The sequence below is a fragment of the Gasterosteus aculeatus genome, chromosome 18 (genome assembly GCF_964276395.1).
Source record: "Gasterosteus aculeatus chromosome 18, fGasAcu3.hap1.1, whole genome shotgun sequence".
NCBI classification, from domain to species: Eukaryota; Metazoa; Chordata; class Actinopteri; order Perciformes; family Gasterosteidae; genus Gasterosteus; species Gasterosteus aculeatus.
The window spans coordinates 6348408-6360476 of NC_135706.1; the positions used below are offsets into that span (position 1 = coordinate 6348408).

At 43.7% G+C, this 12069-nt stretch overlaps 3 protein-coding genes across 5 annotated transcripts; 2 read left to right on the plus strand and 1 right to left on the minus strand.

The window, feature by feature from the left end:
- Positions 1–21: 21 nt before the first annotated feature.
- On the minus strand, positions 22–3272 carry nup43 (nucleoporin 43). Its single transcript, XM_040160275.2, has 8 exons — positions 2522–3272; positions 2028–2150; positions 1721–1798; positions 1378–1540; positions 1119–1254; positions 877–1028; positions 649–765; positions 22–412 (listed from the first exon to the last, which is right to left on the minus strand). Exons 1-8 carry the CDS (start codon positions 2639–2641, stop codon positions 183–185), a joined length of 1119 nt encoding a protein of 372 aa, XP_040016209.2. The 5' UTR covers positions 2642–3272; the 3' UTR covers positions 22–182.
- A 1-nt stretch (position 3273) lies between these two features.
- pcmt (protein-L-isoaspartate (D-aspartate) O-methyltransferase) lies at positions 3274–8106 on the plus strand. 2 transcript variants are annotated; one of them, XR_005709885.2, is made up of 8 exons: positions 3274–3596; positions 5066–5170; positions 5249–5280; positions 5376–5480; positions 5652–5772; positions 6263–6348; positions 6461–6701; positions 7142–8106. XR_005709885.2 is itself a non-coding variant. In XM_040160277.2 (8 exons), the coding sequence occupies exons 1-8, from the start codon at positions 3416–3418 to the stop codon at positions 7152–7154; spliced, it is 813 nt and encodes a 270-aa protein (XP_040016211.1). In that variant the 3' UTR covers positions 7155–8106. The 2 variants fall into 2 exon arrangements, 1 of the variants encoding a protein (XP_040016211.1); XM_040160277.2 differs by having other exon boundaries at positions 3416–3596; positions 6461–6630.
- A 379-nt stretch (positions 8107–8485) lies between these two features.
- LOC144389347 (piggyBac transposable element-derived protein 3) lies at positions 8486–11716 on the plus strand. 2 transcript variants are annotated; one of them, XM_078093035.1, is made up of 3 exons: positions 8498–8713; positions 9215–9981; positions 10076–11716. In XM_078093035.1, the coding sequence occupies exons 1-3, from the start codon at positions 8656–8658 to the stop codon at positions 10106–10108; spliced, it is 858 nt and encodes a 285-aa protein (XP_077949161.1). In that variant the 5' UTR covers positions 8498–8655; the 3' UTR covers positions 10109–11716. The 2 variants fall into 2 exon arrangements, with proteins under 2 accessions (XP_077949160.1, XP_077949161.1); XM_078093034.1 differs by having other exon boundaries at positions 8486–8713; positions 9215–11716.
- The last annotated feature ends 353 nt before the right edge of the window (positions 11717–12069 follow it).

Genomic DNA, 12069 nt, shown 5'->3' on the forward strand with positions numbered 1-12069 from the left:
ACAACAAGACAGTAAAAAGCCTCATGAGACATTTGCTTTTATTTACTTATTCAAAACAGTTTTAGATGAAATCCATACAAAAGTTTTATCATTGAAATGCACTGCTTGGAGTTATCGACAAAACCCTTGAACCAGTCTTGACAAATAAACAGATCTCTACCCACAAGTCCCACACAACTCTTTCAAACTGGGACCTGTCTATTAACAAAAATGGCTTCTCCGTCAGTCCCACAGACAAGACATTGTCCAAGTACATCCAAACTGTTGACTGACAGTGTCTGGCTGGGCAGCATGTGAGTTGTCTCCAGACGGCCTTTACTGGAGTCTCCACTGAGCCAGGCGTTGATGAGCGACTGGTTCCCTCCAGCCGGGGCCATTGCACTGCGAGATATCATGCTGTTGTTCCTGCCACCTTAAAAATAAAGAGAAGAATGTTTCTATTGTGGAAAGGTCATCTGGATTATTATCAGTAGTATTTTGGATTTGAATGGTTCGTGCAAACTTTAAAAAACGCTGCATGCTATGAATATCCTCTTTGAAAAATGGACCAGAAAAGTTGTCTTTGACCTCCCTCCCCCCACCAGCCTTCACTGTGAGAGTGATAATATTTTCACATAAGTTAAAAGTAGACTGAATAGTTGTTTTTGCCTTGTAAGAAGGAGGGCATGTCTGAAGATGTGGACGTCTCCCAGTGCAGCAGTGAACCATCCTCTGAGCATGTGAACAAGTGATCTGGGTTGGTTGGGTGGAAGCGGACTTCCCACACTGGACAGAAAACCAAAGAAAAGCGTAAATAAAACAAGTTATGGCAAACATGAAATACTATATACAACCACATCAGGATTCATTCTTAGATTTCCCCCGATAATATCTTACTTTCAGCGGAGTGGGCCTCCATGAGAGAGAAGGGTGTGCTGCATTGTCTCACGTCCCAGACACAGAGCATGCCGTCCTGTCCCCCGGTGGCCACAATGTGCTGTTGGTTCGGATGTCTGTCGACGCAGTGCAGAGGGACTCTATCCCCTGACCTGAAAGGAAAACAACGCATCACAGCCGCTTATAAAACTCCCAAACTACAGATCCGTCTTTTTTTTTGGAGACAACTGTGGAGATCGTACAGGGACAGAATCTGGGACGGTGCGTTGCTCTGTTGTCTGAAGTCCCACAGCTTGAGTTGGCCAATGGAGTTCACCGTCAAAATCTCTGTCGTCCTCAGGTATGTCACAGCGTGGATGGTGCTGCTGTCTGCATTCTCTGTCCGCGATTAAACAGTAAACAACAACACATTATTCTCCGTACCTCACATGGCCTGAAGACGCCACCATCTGCTTGGAATTGTAATTCAAGGGGGCTTCGGCAGCTTAATCTCAAACTCACCTATGACTCGAATCACTCCCTCCTGGTCGGCTCTGAAGACGATGATTTTGCCATCTTCACCCACTGTAACAATCTCAGGACTGCTGCACACGACACCAGTACATGGAGCGTTTTCACAGGGGAAACCATGAGCTCTTGGCCAGCGCTGAGCAACTGATATGGTCTGCAGTCAAGGGAGAGATGACATGGCTACATCTGATTACATGATCTACGTGATTTATAAATCAACGCTTCATCCTACATGCACTAATAATAATAATAATTATTAATAATATTAGTCCCAAGGTCTGCTTTGAATGTCAAGAATCTGTCCCGAAGTGCATCAGAAAGAAAGAACCATTACCTGACTGTTTTGGTGGAGGCGAAAAATTGTGACTGCTCCAGTTGACGATGTTGTGACAATTCTGTCTTGGTCCAAAAACTGAAAGAAAATGAATAAAGTTTGGAGGTTTTACAAGAGTGTGATCTCCCTTTTTTTCGAGGTATTATGTTCTCTTTAAAAATAAAAAAATACAATGAGAGGAACAAATCCCCTTTATCATTTTGTACAGTATTCCGTCTGAAAAAAGTCAACTTCATTTGTTTCAGCTCAAGTACCAGTCTTAGGCTGAAACATTAGCTTTAATGTTAGATTCCCGCCGGTGTCTTACTTGAAGGTCCAGAACATCTCCATCATGCTTGTGTTCACATAAAAGCTGTGGGTCTCCTTCAAATCCATCGTCAATGTCAGAACTTCCATGATTCCCAATGGACCAAAAGGAAATCTTGTTAACCTGCAATAGATACACCTCACTAATTTATTCAAGCCCAGTTTGAATTTGTTTCCTCACTGTCAAAGTGGAAGTACAGGAGACAAGTTTATAGCAAAATACGAATATCCAAAAGGCCTTAAGCCACCAATCAGCCATTTGTCTGTAAATGGCAGGGATTTAGCACACATAGCCAGCCTTTATATTTCCGTAGTAACGTTAAAAAACAAAATATGACTTCCCTAAAGCGAATCCAACATGTCATAATGCACAGATTGCACGCCATAACAACACCGTACTATTCACAACAGCTACAGTATGTGTAAAGAAAGTCGATGAGCAAAATCCTGTAACATTGTTTGATTATTGTTGAAATAAAGTGACTACTTGCCAACCTCGTTATCCCACGAGCCAGTCGCAAAAACATCTGGCTGCTGCAGAGACGCATGCGACACGAGCCTCCATCTGGTTTTACTGATTTTCTGGGAAACGTACTTGGCATTTATATTCTCCATAGGAACGGTTTTCAAACACTGTACATTAAATAGAGATCGCTGTTGTTAGCTTAGCATGAATGAGGCAAACCGAAATGTGCCCGCCTGCTACTTTGTACGTAACTACGGTGGCCGCGCAAGGTCAAACTATCAGATGAGGCGACTTTTTGCACATTATTCACACATTCCGTTTGGGGTTACATTTTTCTTTTGATTCCTCGATCACGTCCGATTGCTCATCAAGTCGGATGGAACATATTATAAAACAACATCATTTTCTACACAAAATGAGTGAACTCAAAGTGAATTCTAGCGTTTTTTTTGTTCTTCAGAAGCTGAACCATTTATTTTACGAAATGTTCATAAACTACTTCCCTGAAGCTAAAAAGCTATACAGCCAGCTTAAATGTGCGTGCTTTTTTTCGTTTCCTATGTTTCTCCCCTTTGTCACTTCTTTATGAAAAACATGAATGTGTAACTATTATTAACTATCGCATTTCAATTATATAATTGATGATGAATTGATTAAATTTGATCAACAGCTAAAACATAAATGTGTATATTTTATAATGTCAAGTTTGTACATGTCCCTTAATTCCTTCAAATAAAAGACTTTAAGGAGTGTTGCACTCCACCTACCGGCCACCGTCGTTACTGCGGCAGCTGTGACCAAACATCATCGATGTGATCTTTCCTTTATCAATCTTAGCTGATATTAAAACCAAAGGATATTCATTAGGTTAAACAAATGTCCCCGTTCTGCTTTAGGGTGGGTGTTTAGTAAAACGTATTTGGATGCCGAGTGACGTCTCCGCCGCTCCACCGTCCGCTGCGGAGGTTCTCAGTTTCCTCGGGAAAACGGTCGGCGCAGGCGCGGCACTGACAGCTGCTGTCTACTTACTCCGCAAAGTGTGTTTAATAATGGCCTGGAAATCCGGAGGAGCAAGTCACGCAGAGCTTGTTAACAACCTCCGCAGTAAGTGCTACTGGTTCTCTTCGCGGAGGCGGCGGCAGCGACGTCTTTTACAGGCGGGTCGCCCGTTATCGGTTTAACGTTAGTTCCGCGGCGAGCACGCGCAGGCGGAGCGCGACGCTAGCTAGCTAGCTGGTTGCTAAGATATGTTGTTGTTGACCTCGCGCTAGTATCCTCCACCCTTTCACAATCTACGTCTGCACCATGCATGCAACCCGTCGCTGCACAAAACCCCGCAAAAGACAAATCACATCCGTTACAGAGCGTGTTTTGCAACTTAAATGTTGTGTGTGAGTGAGAGGCTAGCTTAGCCCTTTAGCCCTATGTGCGTCATTTGGGACGTTGCAGCTAGCGATAGCGCCGCCGCAATCTGCCCTGCCCACGTTCATTGACGGCCACTATCTCCTGAGTCGTTCCCTCACGTGGACGACTGCGAGGCTACGTTTCTACTCTGCCTCTTTGTTGTGATGAGATTGAGTTGTGTGCGTTCGATCCACTGTGGCCCGTTTGCCATCAGAGCCACATGTTTAACTCTGCGGTCAGGCGATGTGCATTGGCTGGTTAAGAATGGACATCAGCGTTCAAGCTCCGATCGGACATGATAACTTGCATACAGATACGCTGCATTCAACTTGATGACATACTCAGACCAAAGTGTGCAAGTCCAGTTTCCATATTAAGTGTCTGCCAGGGCTATTTATATTCTGTGCAGTCCGCGGAGGCTTTGCAGCAGATTTTGCGGACAGTCGTGGGCCATTTGCTTCTCAACAAAAGCAAACGCTGTGTCACGCAGGCTTGAATAAAATGCTGCATAGCGAAAAGCATTGTGATGTCTGTCTGTTTTGCGAATGTATTTCCTTTTCTATTTCGAACAGCTCGCTGGACACGAAGTTGGCATGGTGTGGATTTAAGCAGGTCCCAGGATGCATGCCAATTCACCACATTTCTAAAATAGTCCTTCGGACCAGTGGACATGCCTGAAAGCAGTAATGGTTCACCCAGTCCAATTTGTTTTTAAACCTTGACTGCTTCATAAGTTCTTAAAGTTCAGCACCGTCAGTGGGAAAATAAATGTTCCTCTGAAATGAATCCTTCATGTTAAAGCCTTGACGCAACATGACGTTTGTCTGCATCACAGAGGGACTTGAAACACCTTGGAGTCTTCCCGTACGGCTTGTTTTGATTTCCAAAATCACAATTAGGTGTCCATCTAGCAGCCCGTGTGATTGACTCATCCTAAAACAGCATGTGACGAAGGACGGGGGGTAACGAGAGCAGCACCGGCTGTCATTGCCTGTTCCTCCCGTTGGCACGAGCGGCTGCAGGCTTGTTTCCCAAGGACTCAAACACTTCTTTTTGGAGCATTACTCCAAGGGTACCACAAATTGTAGTAATTGGTTGTGTAAATGTCTAAAATGTCTGAATTCTCTCTGTTGCATCTGCTGCAATGTAAGATATATTTCCATCCCCAGAAAATGGAATCATCAAGTCCGACAAGGTCTATGAAGTCATGCTGGCCACAGACCGAGCCCATTTCTCCAGGTGTAATCCCTACATGGACTCTCCTCAGTCAATAGGTACGTCTGCTCACCACCTTCATGCGTTGCGCTGCCGTCTGTGGGAGGAACTAACAAAACTCTCTCTCTGACCAAAAGGCTATCAAGCAACCATCAGCGCCCCACACATGGTATGACGTCAAAACACTCCCGGTCATCGCTGCATCCTGTGAATCACAGCAGTTTTGTTTTTGGTTGTAAAGCTTTCCTCCCTCCGTCCACCCAGCACGCCTACGCCCTGGAGCTTCTACACGACCAGCTGTATGACGGAGCCAAAGCTCTGGACGTGGGCTCCGGCAGCGGAATCCTGTCCGCCTGCTTTGCACGAATGGTGAGCCACGCGCGCCGGTAAACACATACAATCTCCTTTCGGTGGCATTCTGATGGATTTGAACTAATTGATTAGCTCGTCGACCAGTCGGCATGAAATGAGATGAACGCTGTCTGTTGTGGCGATGCCCTTGTATGAGCTGAGCACCGTTGCTCCCTCTGTGCTTTACAGGTCGGAGCGAAAGGGAAAGTTATAGGAATTGATCATATCAAAGAGCTGGTAGATGATTCTGTAACTAATGTGAAGAAAGATGACCCCAGTTTGATAACATCGGGCAGAGTCAAGCTATTAGGTAAGACGTCTTCGATGTAAGGTTGAGTCTGATCTTGTTCTTATGACTTGTGGAAGTGTCTGCTGTTATTACCCAACAATGCACAGTGTGATGCTTCTTAGCTTGGCCTGTCTAGAAGGCAACCAAACTCCCAACAGTTTGAATGAACTACACTAACTAGTCTTTTGTAGCGGAGACTACTTAGTGCATCTACACTTTTAAATAAACGCAAACAATCTCAAAGTAACAACAGAAGAGATTGTATTTTGGCTATGATATGATCTTAAACTATTTTAAAACATCAATTGTATATTTAGAAGTCTTCTGTGTTCGTCTACTTTCTCGAACATATCCTCACATTACTGATACCAAATGTAACTAACACGTGAATGGACACTATGGCTTTGAGACCTTTTTGAGTAAATAATCAACAAGCAAATTGAAACTATAATCACTGTGTGTGTGTGTGTGTGTGTGTGTGTGTGTGTGTGTGTGTGTGTGTGTGTTTCAGTGGGAGACGGGCGAATGGGCCACACCGAGGAAGCGCCTTACGATGCCATCCACGTTGGTGCAGCGGCCCCCAATGTCCCCCAAGCGGTGAGTCTGTTTGAGTGCCCACAATTCACCTCCCAGCAAGAAATCAACGTCGCCTGATGCTTCAGTCCTTTATGTGTCATCATGCCGTTGACTCACCCGGTTCCTCCCTCAGCTCCTGGACCAGCTGAAGCCCGGCGGCCGGCTCATTCTGCCCGTCGGCCCGGCGGGGGGGAACCAGATGCTGGAGCAGTACGACAAGCTGGAGGACGGCAGCACCAAGATGAAGCCCCTGATGGGAGTGATTTATGTGCCTTTAACAGACAAAGACAAGCAGTGTTCCAGGTGGAAGTGACTTCTCCCTCCCCCCCTCACCCCTCCGCCTCCTCTCACGGTCTCCTCTCACAGTGGAAAAGGTGAACTGGTGTGGCTTGGAGCCGGCAACAGATCACGACAGGGCTGCGCTTTGCTGCTCTTTCTGGCTTTTTATTTTTGCTTCGTCCATACAAACTCACTGCACATTTCCTCCGGTTCTTTTTTTATTTTTTTTAACCACGTTGTTCCAAATTGGTTCAATAAAACCAGCCTTGCAATGGTTGTTTTGGTTACTCAAACGTGAGATAAGCTGACACAGCAGCCCTGTGAAGGCTCATGCTTGGTTTGTCCAGAGCATGACTACTTTCCCAATTTGATTGCTTAAAAGACACTAAAACCAAACTTTGATCTTCTGTGAGACGTGAACAAAAAAACCCATTACCATAGGAATTTAACGCACGTCATTGTGATTCTGTTTTTGCTTGGGTGTTTCCTGCTCTTCCCGTTCTGCCTTTCCTAACCTTTTTGATTTCTGTCGCAGGGATGAACTTTGAAGAAGAAGACGGTCGGTGATCCACCTTTAACGTTTTGAACCCGGAGGGAACCAGGACGGGGTCAATTGGGTCGAAAGCGTAACAAAACATGCTCTTTTTTTGTTTAAGTCTAACGATGGACTAGAGTATTGCATTGTCGACAGCCCAGGCGGGCCGTGAAGAAAGACTGCTAAAGCTCGGCACAGAAAAATACTGAGAGACAGTTCTTTTTTTTCTTTTTTTTCAGGCTTGCATCTTTTGGTCTGTGTATTATTTTTAACTGCTGGATTTAAGGTTTTGATTGTGTTCTTTTGTGTTTAGATTTTTTTTGGGGTCACCATTGGGGTCACCATTTGAAATGCAATCAGCAATTTCTACATTACTACAATTCAGCAACATCAAAGCTGAACGTGGGAGGAACGCTGGACAACGACCTGGAAAGCCTGAATCTTTACATAAGTCAAGTAGCTTCCGTGTGCATGCGTGTGTGACTGGATCATCCAACTATAGACCTTTCTGCTAACCTGAGCTCTCCCCCTGCCAGCAGTATTGGGAACATGCACACAGGCAGCACTATGGCGGACCCACACAACCTGTTTGATGAGCAGCACTGTTAACGTTATTCTACACAGGGAATAAGCCACACGTTGGATCACACTGGATATCCTCCAAAAAGAGTCATGCACTAACAACAGCGTGCACACGCGCACACACACACACACACACACACATTCACACACATCCGGGGCTGTGCTGGCCACCTGGCCGTGTTTTGCTTTCTGGCGCTGGTTTTCCATCAGAGAATGAATGCAGGCTCTTTTCACTGCTTTGCCAAAATAAACTTCAACGATATAAAGCAAATGAATGTTTTTGTTTCTCTAAATCAAAAAGCACTTTTTATTTAGGGAGAAGATGATGTATGGCTGTCGGACTTTATGGAATGGCACATGAGGAAAATAAAGAGATGCTTATATTTTTGTCTGCCTTTTTCGTTGTTCAATCTCTTGTGAGTGGGCAGCAACGAGTGTTTGATTCACATTTTCTCATGAGGTCGGACTGGAACAAGTATGTTAGAGATGCTGACTTCAGGAGACCCAATACATTTATGACTACTAGGGCTGCAACTAACGATTATTTTTATAAGCGATTAATCGGCCGATCGTTCCTTCAATTAATCGATAAATCGGATAAAAAAAACTGCATTAAAAAGCTTTAATTTCCAACCCTTTATTCTAAAACAGACTTGCAAATCCACATTGCAACAATATTTCAGAAAGTACAGGTTGCTCCTTGAACATAATTTATTTAAAAAAATAAAGAAAAAGAAAAATCACAAAATGTAACAGGATTTGTTTTAACCTCTTAGGACCTGCCGTCCACATGCGTGGACATCACATTTTAGGTTGTCTTTACCATACCACTTAATTTTGCTTAAAGGGGGCCTGATGTCCACATACGAGGCTAATTACTCTGCCATCTAGTGGTGTCAGAAGAGTAATACACATTACAGGTCAAATTCAAGATGTCATGGAACACCCTGGGAATTTCGGATGGCCACTCCCGACACAACCGTCGACCAGGTACAAATACCAAATAATTTTTGTGGCTGATTCTTGTGCAGATATGTACACAAGTGTTGTATGTTTGCCATGGCATGTAAATTTGGTAAAAGTAAGTGACAGTAACAATCTACTATGCCGCTAAACATGATGTCCACATACAGGGACAGAGGAATTTAGTGTTGATGAAAATGCTAAAATGTTAGCTAAAATGCTAACAACACAATGTGAGTGTAAAAACGTAGTTTGGGAAGATTTTGGTAGAAAATAATAGTTTACAACAGTACAGACAGATAAAGCATGATTTATTAATAAATCTACATGGTTTGTATTTGATAAGATGGAAAGATAGATAGTAAGCTAGATAGTAGTTAGCTAGCTAGCTAGCTAGCTAGTTAGACTTTTATTGTCATTCAAAAATATATAAAAGTGCATATCTGAACAAATTGTGTTGCATGATGGCTCTAAGATAGTTCAAATATTCATTTATTATAATGATTTTTCTCATGATTGGATTCCCAGAGAATATTCCTCTGTCAAGAGCAGAGCGGATACTGGGGACAATTGTTGGAGACGACTCAGAGGTGGAAGATTTGTCTGACATTGATGATCCTGTGGAGGATGCTGATTATCAACCTCCACCAAAGGAGCTGAACAGCAGTGAGGAGGACGATAGTGGGGATGAGGACCCCATTCCACAGCCCAGTGAGCCCAGCAGGGGACGTAAACGTTACTGTGGTGAAAATGAAGAAGCAGAGTGTTCAGCGACTCGCAAACGTCGGCGTCAGACTCAGCAGGTGGAGGTTGATGGCTCAAATGATGGCCCTGAAGAGCCAACACCAGGACCAAGACGTCAAGGACAGTCCAAGAATGGACGTGGAATGCGCTGGACTGCTACTCCGTTGACACCAAACCTAGTTCAGTTTGAGCATGACGAGGAAACCGAGCATGACAGAGAAGGCTGGACCCCACTGAACTATGTGGAGCAGTATATTGATAAAGATTTGATCAAAATGATTGCAGATTGCTCTAATGCAACATCACTGGCTAAAAGTGGGAAACTACTCAAAACAACTGTTGACGAGGTGTATCATTTTTTTGGTGCCTGTATTTTGATGTCCTGTGTCCCATACCCGCAAATAAGGATGTACTGGTCCAAAGCCTTACATTTCCCTGCCATCACTGAAAGATTCACACGCGACAGATTTTTCAGACTGAGGCAATCCCTCAAAGTGCTCATTGATGATGACGTTCCAGAAGACCTGAAGAAATGTGACAAATTCTGGAAGGTGAGACCTTTTCTTGATCGCATTCTAAAAGGTTGCAGGTCTCAGGCTCGGCCAGAATGCGTATCTATTGATGAGCAGATGATTCCATTTACAGGAGCCTGTCCGTGTCGCCAGTATCTGCCAATGAAGCCAAACCCAGTTGGCATGAAAAACTTTGTTTGCGCTACAGCAGATGGCATTGTGCTGGACTTTGACATATATCAAGGTGCAGATGCACTGCGTGAGCAGGTTGAAGAACCAGAAGATCTGGGTCTTGGAAGCTTAGTCATCGATCGTCTCTGTCAAACTCTGCATCCTGGTACAAAGTTGTATTGTGATCGGTTCTTCACAACCATTGCCGGTGTGGAACGAATGATGAAGAAACACGTCTACGTGACTGGTACAGTTATGAAGAATCGGGTTGCTGCACCAGTGCAGAAGCTACCAACTGACAAAGCAATGAAAAAGGCTGGAAGAGGCACCTCAGCAGAAGTTACCACTGGAGATGGAAACATTGGCGTTGTGAAGTGGTATGACAATAAACCAGTACTGATGATGTCTGTTGTTCATGCTATTCAACCAGAAGACACCTGCAAGCGATGGGACAAGAAACTGAAGCGATATGTGACTATCTCACGACCAAGTATTATCCGTGAATACAACTCCAAGATGGGTGGGGTTGACTTGGTCGACAGAATGATGAGCTATTATCGCATGAACATTCGCACTAAAAAGTGGACACTGCGGATGCTAATGCACTTCATGGATCTGGCATTGGCCAACAGCTGGCTACTGTACCGCAAAGATCTTGTTGTATGTGGTACACCAAAGAAGGCAATCATGCAGTTCCTTGAGTTCCGCATGGAAGTGGCTAAGGCCTTCTTGGCCCAGCGTGACAATGGTGTACCAGAAGACGATGCAGACCTTTCAGAACAAGGGAAAAAAGGTCAAGTGAAGGAAGTGCCCCATATCTCAATCCGCAGAAGGGCCAATGCACATCTTCCAGAGGTGGTCAACCTGAAGAATGCGGCCCGCTGCAGAGCGACAGGCTGCTCTGGGAAATCACGAGTGCAGTGTGGGACATGCAAGGTGTTTCTGTGCTTGCAAAGGGATCGCAACTGTTACACCGCTTTTCACACATAGGTGTGAACATGTTCATAGAGAAAAAAGGGCATTCCTAGTTTGAAATAGTGATAGTTTTGGACTGTATTGTTATTGTTGATTATTGGTTTTGGAAATATAAAATATTTCTTGCAAATTTTGTTTTTACATAGCCATGTTCAGAAATGGAAATAGACAGTTTTAGATGGAACAGTGACATGTATACTATATATTTATACCTTGTCACAGAAATGAGCTCTTCCTGCAACTGTTTGCAGCACTTCAAATGAGCCGTAGTGTCGATGTGACTGTGCTGAAGGGTGCAAAATGTTTTTTCTAGTTTTGTCTTTGCACTGTTTGTTCAAAACATGTTCAAAAACATGTCCATATGTGTTTTGAAGGAAAGGAAAAGCTGTGTGCTGTGTTCAGGTTGGTAAATAAAGAGTAGAACACTTTATTTCAGAATGATGACTTTTGTGTTCTATGGGAATTTGGACCGAGTGTACACGTATGTGGACATCATTTTTCTCAAAAACCACATAATGTCAAATGATGATTCTTAGTTTGTATACTAATCAGGTCCCAATAAGCCCAAATAGCAAAGAGAAATTAAAAATGCACACCAAATAAGAGCTTGGGTCTTAGGAGGTTAAAGTCAGAACTTGTTCTCTATACTACACTCACCAACTCTCACTCACAAACACACCCCCATGTTCATTTGAAGCCTATTCATTAAAATATTACCATCATTGTAGTGCAAGTTAAGTAAATATATACTTAAGTGGAAGCCAAACATGTTTAATGAAATAATTAAGCGCGCCACTTATGTCTTACGTCTTTTAACCCGGTGGTGTTTCTCCGCAACCCATTGGATGACGTAATAATCACACAACGAATCGATAATAAAATCCGTTGCCAACACTTTTAATAATCGAATTTTATCAATTTCATTGGTTCGTTGTTGCAGCCCTAATGACTACCCAACAAAAAACTCTTCTTTTAGGATAA